The sequence below is a fragment of the Hylobates moloch genome, unplaced genomic scaffold (assembly GCF_009828535.3).
Source record: "Hylobates moloch isolate HMO894 unplaced genomic scaffold, HMol_V3 SCAFFOLD_2363, whole genome shotgun sequence".
Lineage (NCBI taxonomy): Eukaryota > Metazoa > Chordata > Mammalia > Primates > Hylobatidae > Hylobates > Hylobates moloch.
In genome coordinates this window covers 533-8,462 of record NW_026654638.1, presented here as the reverse complement: position 1 = coordinate 8,462, position 7,930 = coordinate 533, and the positions used below count along the sequence as shown (strand labels likewise).

The 7,930-nt window shown below is 39.8% G+C and overlaps 1 protein-coding gene across 1 annotated transcript; it reads left to right on the top strand.

The window, feature by feature from the left end:
* Positions 1-2,220: 2,220 nt before the first annotated feature.
* LOC116464952 (CUB and zona pellucida-like domain-containing protein 1) lies at positions 2,221-7,379 on the top strand. Its single transcript, XM_032148181.2, has 5 exons — positions 2,221-2,360; positions 4,325-4,539; positions 5,996-6,146; positions 6,501-6,718; positions 7,202-7,379. The coding sequence occupies exons 1-5, from the start codon at positions 2,248-2,250 to the stop codon at positions 7,285-7,287; spliced, it is 783 nt and encodes a 260-aa protein (XP_032004072.1). The 5' UTR covers positions 2,221-2,247; the 3' UTR covers positions 7,288-7,379.
* The last annotated feature ends 551 nt before the right edge of the window (positions 7,380-7,930 follow it).

Genomic DNA, 7,930 nt, shown 5'->3' with positions numbered 1-7,930 from the left:
CTGTTTTGGTTACTGTAGCCTTGTAGTATAGTTTAAAGTCAGGTAGCGTGATGCCTCCAGCTTTGTTTTTTTGGCTTAGGATTGACTTGGCGATGTGGGCTCTTTTTTGGTTCCATATGAACTTTAAAGTAGTTTTTTCCAATTCTGTGAAGAAAGTCATTGGTAGCTTGATGGGGATGGCATTGAATCTATAAATTACCTTGGGCAGTATGGCCATTTTCACGATATTGATTCTTCCAACCCAACCTCATTTCTTTTTATTGCTGAATAATATTCCAATGTATGGATAGACCACGTTTTATTTATTCATCAATTGATGAACATTTGGCTTATTATGCCTAATGTTGTGATGAATATAGTGTACAAGTTTTTATGTGGACATTTGTTTTTATTTCTTTTGGGGATATGCCTAGCAATAGAATTGCTGGGTTATGATAACTGTATGTTTAATCTTTTGAGGAACTGCCAGACTGTTTTCCGTGGCAGCTGTACCACTTTACAATCCCATAAGCAGTGTATAAGCATTCCAGTTTCTCCATGTCCTTGTCAACACTTGCTGTTTTCTGTGTTTGACTCTAGCCATCCTAATGCATGTGAAATGATATCTCATTGTGGTTTTGATTTGTATTTCCCTGATGACTAATGATGCTGAGTATATCTTCATGTGCATATTGGCCATTTATAGATCTTCTTTGGAAAAATGTCTATTCTGGTTCTTTGTCCATTTTAAATTGGATTATTTGCCTTTTAATTATTGAATTGTAAGAATTCTTTATACGTTCTAGAAATCAAGCATCTTTTAAAAACCATCCTTTTTTTCCCAGGTTGATCTATAAATTCAGTGCAATTCCAATAAAAATCCCAGTAAGAATGTTAAATAGATACAGACATGCTGACTCTAAAATTTATATGAAAAAGCAAAGGAACTGGAATAGCCAAAACACTTTTGCAAAAGAACGTAAAGTTGGAACATTTGTGTTACCTAATTTTAAGACTTCTTATAAACTACAGTAATCAAGAAGGTGTGGTTTGCCAAAAGGATAGACAGAGAAAATTGAAATAGAATAGAGTTCAGAAATAGATCCACACAAATATGGTCCATTGATTTTTGACAAAGGTGCAAAGGCAATTTAATGGAGAAAGGACAGCCTTTTTGTCAAATGGTCTTGGAACAATTGGACACCCATATGCAAAAAATGAACTCAACCTAAGCCTCATTTCTTATACATAAATTAGTTCAAAATGGATCATAGATCTAAATGTAAAATGTAAAACTATAGTGTTTTTAAAAAGAAAACATAGGAGAAATCTTTGTAACCTGGGGTTAAGCAAAGAGTTCTTAGACAAGACACCAAAAGCACAACCCATAAAAGAAACTATTACTAAATTGGACTTTATAAAAGATTTAAAACTTTTGTTTTGGGAAAGACACTGTTAAGAGGATGAAAAGACAAGATTGGGAGAAAATATTTTCAAATTGCAGATGCAACAAAGGACTTGTATTCAGCATATATCAAAAACTCTCAAAACCTAAAACCTAAAGTATAATAAAAAAAAACCCAATCTTAAAAACAAAAAGCCAAGTTAAAAAAAAGGGCAAAAGACTTAGAGATACTCACCAAAAAGGATATATGGAAGGCAAATAAGAACATGAAATGATGTTCAATGTTATTAGCCAATGCAAGTTAAAACCATGATGGGATGCTGCTACACATCTGTTAGAATGGCTAAACAAAGCAATACAAAAACCTGACAATAGTGTGTGTTGACAGGAATCTGGTGCAGCTGGAACTCTCATACGTTGTTGGTTGGATTGTGAAATAGAACAGCTACTCTGGCAAATGGTTTGGCAGTTTCTTATGAAGTTAAATATACACTTAACATATGACCCAGTGATATGACTCCTAGGTATTTATGCTAGAGAAATAAAGACACATGTTCATATGGAAACCTATTAAAAATACAAACCATCCTTCTTCGGATCTTAATATAGTCTCTATACGTAGAGAAGTTAAAAATACTTCTCCTCAAAGGGTTCAAGACAGAGAAATCAACTGCTTTTGACTTACTTTGGAGTAAGCTAAGTGCCATCCACAATTACCTGCCTGCTTGTATATATATTACATGTGAGAGGTAGATTCATAATCTCTCAGGGAGGGGAAAGGGTCTGTTGTTGACTTTCCTCAGTGCCATCTGTGGTCTCTAACAGGCAATTCAAGCTGCACAGTCAGTCTAGGGGGTGCCAATATGGCAGAGACCCACAAAGCCATGATCCTGCAACTCAATCCCAATGAGAACTGCACCTGGACAATAGAAAGACCAGAAAACAAAAGCATCAGAATTATCTTTTCCTATGTCCAGTAAGTAGAAGCTTTAGTTTCCTAATAAGGGATATCGAACTCTGACCACTTTGGGGTGGGTAGGGAGACTCTCTGTAGAAAGAATTCAGCTGCTGCTAGAGGTGGTAGTGACACTGACAACCATTGTGATGATGAAGGTGATGAGGATGATGGCTGATAGTCACTGATGATGGCTGTGTGCCCGGCACTGGCTCACAGAGGTCCTTCAAGGTCAGCACTATAATAGTACTACAAACACAGCAAGGTTGAGAACTTGTCTGAGGTCACACAAATAGTGAATAGCATGACCAGGGTTAGAACCTAGCTGGTCTAGTTCCAGTTTCTTGGCCTTAAAACACTAAACTTTGGTTCCAAATTTCTCTATGCATTTGAATCAGTGGAGGAGCTTTCACACATCCAGACTCCCAGGCTATATACCATATGATTAGATTATAATCTCTGGTGGTAGACTCCAGTCATCAATATTTTTTATTTTATAGTTTTTATTTGGAAATAAGTATACATTTATAAGTGCTTTTTATAAGTGCCCAGGTGACCCCAGTGTGAGGCCAAGCTGAGAACATGACTCCGCCCTGCAGAGACGCTCAGTGTTTCCTATCTGCCTCTAGTTAATCCTCTCACCAACCCTCTGGGCAGATGCAGTCTAATCCCCATTCTATAGACAAGAAAACCCAGAGAAGTCACTTACCAGGTCCAAGACTGAAAAATAATAGAAATAGGATAGGAACTGAATCCAAGCAGCCTGGCTCCAGAGCCCCCACTCTTAGGCCTGTCCCGGTGGTTCTTACACTTGATCATACATCAGAACCATGTGGCAGGCTTATTAAAACACAACTGCTGGTCCCCACCACCAGAGTCTCTATTATCTTATTCAGATGGAGTGTGTGGGACCTGAGAATCTGCATAGCTAACAAATGCCCAGGTGATGTTGATGCTGCAGGTCCAAGTACCACACTTTTGAGAACCATAGCCCTGTACCACTGAAGTTGGAATTTACTTTAGCCTTCAAAGAAGCAAAAGTGGCCTCAAATTTCCTGGAATGGTTGCTGAGAAACATATATGCTATTCTTGCTGTGTAAGAAGAGAGGGGAAGAGAAAGTGTGGGAAGAGCAAGGGAGGTGAGAAATTAACATTTAACATCTATTGAACACCTATGTGCCAGGCCTGTGGCAGGTGCTTGATATTCAGAATACTATAAACCTCACACAGTAATGAGAAGTAGGCTGTGATATCCCCATTTTACAGATGAGAAAACTGAAACTAAGAAGGGTTAAATCGCTTATCTAAAGTTATACAGCAGTGACTTTAGTGGAAAGTGACGAAAGTGGAAAGAGAACCCAGATTTCTCTGCCCTTGTCTTACTTCCTATAAGTTTGGACATATGTCCTCTGAGGATATTTGGGGAGACGCTGTCAGAATGCGCAGCAAACTAAAACCCTGGGCTGTCCTGTCCAGTGCAGAGCATGGGACTGTCCTTCAGAATGAGGAAGTGGTGATACAAGGGAAGGAAGGAGCAACTAGGGAGATGCTAAGATTTGCTTTTCCTTGGGAAAGGTGGCTATGGAAGAAGAAGAGTTGCTTCAACTTTCAACAGCCTTGGATATCAAGTGTCAGTGGGAAACAATTCTAAATAAGAAGGTTCATCAAAGAGTTACATGGACATGGGGAACAGAAGAGATGGAAATAAGTAGAAGGAAAGGAATTCTGATTCCAGGCCCATCCTCATCATTTACTTGATACAAGACATAGACAAAGCAGTTCACCTCCCTGAGCCCATTAAAGTTGAGAGTTTGTGGTTTGATGTTGAGGATGGTGGGGCTGGTGATTGGTCTTGGAGAGGTTTAAATGAAAACAGATGTGCCACCACTTTGTAAATTTACATGCCTAGGTGAGCAATTGACTCTGCTCTGCAAATCCCCTTTGCTTGTGACACGTCTTCAGCCACAGTTGTGTTTTGTCCACAGGCTTGATCCAGATGGAAGCTGTGAAAGTGAAAACATTAAAGTCTTTGACGGAACCTCCAGCAATGGGCCTCTGCTAGGGCAAGTCTGCAGTAAAAACGACTATGTTCCTGTATTTGAATCATCTTCCAGTACATTGACGTTTCAAATAGTTACTGACTCAGCAAGAATTCAAAGAACTGTCTTTGTCTTCTACTACTTCTTCTCTCCTAACATCTGTAAGTCCTCATTTACACAACCTTCACCCACATCTCCTGCAAGCACGGGTTACACACTCTTCTGTCCGGGTTCTTATCATCTTCAGTCTGAGTATATTCCCTCAGAGTCTTCTCTATCTGAGCAGTAGTTCTCTAACTTACATGTGCATGCGAATCATCTGGAGAGCTTGTTAAATCACAGATCCTGGGCCCCATCACAGATATTTTGATTCATTGGTTCTGGATGGAGCACATGATCTTGCCTTTCTAACCAGCTCCCAGATGAGGCAGAGACAAGGGGCTGATCAGATGGCTACATATTGAGGGGTACTGTGTTAGAGCCCAAAGCAGAGATTCTGCGTTCAGTCTGTTTAATAGTAACCCTGGTATCTTCTGCAATGCCTCTTCAGGGACTGCACCTTCCTATGCTCTGATTCCTTAGATCTTGGTTGGGGTTGTTGAACCTTCATGTTTAACAAGTCCCCTGGATGATTCTGACAAAGAAGATTTGAGAGTGCATGCTGGGAGTCTCTGGTCTCACCATTGAAATTTAAGACTGTCAGGTGGTGGAGGCTACTTTTACAGGGCTCTGCATTCACAGCACCTACATTCCACTGTGATCCAAAGCAGAATGCCAAGAACACCTGCAAGTGGGGTCATGAGGAGAGTTCCACTGTGGATTTCTTTCCAAGGCCCAGAGCTGACCATGTCACTCTCCTGCTAAAACCACTGACTTCTTGGTACCAGAAAATCTCCAGAGTGCAGCAGTTAAGGTTTTCCCAAGCTGGACCCAGGCCACCTTTTCAAGCCTTGCCTCTAGCTGCTGCCTGGCGTACACCCTGTGCTTCAGCCAATCTAAACCATTTTACATCTCCAAAAAGAGCTCTTTGCATTGTTTCTCCACATTTCATCTATCCAGCTGCTTCCTTATGTACTTACTGGGGAAATGAGAGACCAAAGGCTGCTTCATGAAGGCTGTTTCTGAGCTGAGCTTTGAACAATAGCATGATGAGGGTAGGTGGAGGTAGGAGTCAGGGAAGAGGACTCACCTCTGCTGGAGCTGACAGCTGAGGAGTCACGGGAAGAAAGGGAGGATAGAACAGAAGACCACATAGTAGTGGCTGATGAGACTGGAAAGCTGAGCTGGTGAGAGTGAGGAAGAGCCTTCAAGGGAGGGTGTGACTTTATTTTCTATGGCGCAATTCAGGTAATGGGAGTCTCTCCAGATGCAACACATCTTACAGCACAACTTTAATATGATTCGTTTGGCAATAGTATAAAGATTCCCTCTCTGCCCTGCACCAGTGGGCAGAAATTTCAATGATAAAAAAGGATGAAAACCTCAATATGTGACCCATGGGAAAGATAGAGATGGAATCATACTCAGGAAAGATGTGTTAAGCTTGATGCACAACACAGAAATTAAAAGCAATCCCATTTTGATGTTCATTCTTGACCACCTTCACATCCATTTCAGCTATTCCAGACTGTGGCGGTTACCTGGATACCTTGGAAGGATCCTTCACCAGCCCCAATTACCCAAAGCCACATCCTGAGCTGGCTTATTGTGTGTGGCACATACAAGTGGAGAAAGGTTACAAGATAAAACTAAACTTCAAAGAGATTTTGTAAGTACTGCTGCCCAATTCTGTTGGAACAAATGCAGTAAACCCACCTGGCAACTGGGGGATTTGGGAAAGAGAAATTATCATACGTAATTCTCATATATGGGCACTTTTCAAAGAATTGATGTAGAAAGGAAAACAGTGATACTATTCCATTGAACTAAGTTGACTATTTTTCTGAAGATTCTGAGGTCCTTGTCGGAGACTATCAAAACCCCAGGTTTGTCATCGTAAACCTGAGATACCATTGAAGGAAAAAAAAATCCATAATCACTTAAGAGTAGGATTGTTGGGATGTTAGAAAATAGAATTGAATTGGTTTGAAACTCTTTTTCACCAGAGGCCCTCATTCTCTAGCCTAGAAGTAGACCAACAGTGCAAATTTGATTTTCTTGCCATCTATGATGGCCCCTCCACCAACTCTGGCCTGATTGGACAAGTCTGTGGCCTTGTGACTCCCACCTTCGAATCATCATCAAACTCTCTGACTGTCGTGTTGTCTACAGATTATGCCAATTCTTACCGGGGCTTTTCTGCTTCCTACACCTCAATTTATGCAGAAAACATCAACACTAGTAAGTCATGTTTTATGTTCTTAGCTATTTTGAGCTCTCTGAAGATTGCATACGTAGAAACTGTTAATTTTTAGCCTACCTGTGGCTATTCCTATTTGCAAGCATGTCACATATAGTTGGGAACATATTCATAACCTTAAGCTTGACAATCATTTCTGTGCATTGCTTAATGCAAGAGGAAATTAATGATTTTATTAACCTGAAAAAAGATTTATGCAGATAATATGGACTGTTTCCCTTAATTCCTTCTGCAAAGACACAATTAAAAACATCAGGTTTGCAGATTCTAGCTCTAAACAAGGTCACAGTGAACACAGTAAAAGGTGAATCAATTGCTTGGCTATCTCAAACTTATGATTACTGTTTAGGGCAAGATGGTTTTGACTGTTTATATATTTACTTGCACACGTAGCTCTTCAAGATCCAACGTTCCTAGCTGGCATAAACATGACCGTTCTTTTTTTTTTTTTTTTTTCCTGACAGCATCTTTAACTTGCTCCTCTGACAGGATGAGAGTTATTATAAGCAAATCCTACCTAGAGGCTTTTAACTCTAATGGGAATAACTAACAACTAAAAGACCCAACTTGCAGACCCAAATTATCAAATGTTGTGGAATTTTCTATCCCTCTTAATGGATGTGGTACAATCAGAAAGGTAAAGTGAAATACCGATAGCTGGATTTTGTCAAATGCTGAGTGCATGTTGAGCAATGCAGTCAGGGTAATGCTTGCTAGCTGCCGTAACAAACGACCCCCAAATTTTAGTGGCTTAACCACATGATAAGCATGTGAAGACATATAAGTGCACATTCCCATTCATACATAGCTGCCAAATTGCTGCATTCATTTTCAGGATAAGTGGGGGATGGTTATCTTTCCCAGAAGGTAACGAACTCCAAAAACTCACTAAAGAGAGTTTGAACATCTATATGCAGTTGGCTTAATAGCCTACCAGTAACACTTAATGCAGAAAATGTTTACACCTTGTATTTAGTGAAAATCTAGCTAAATTTTTAGGATCTTCTTCTTTTCCTTTTAAAGGCAGAAAGAAAAACATTTTTAAAAACCCATTTAAACATGAAGGATATTACTGGAAGTTTGTGATTTGTTCTCCATTTTCTAGAAGTCCCATTCAAGATTTCAAACATTTTCAACCTTTGGTCTCTTTAGGATACATACCATAAACTTTTCACTCAGACATTAATAACCTA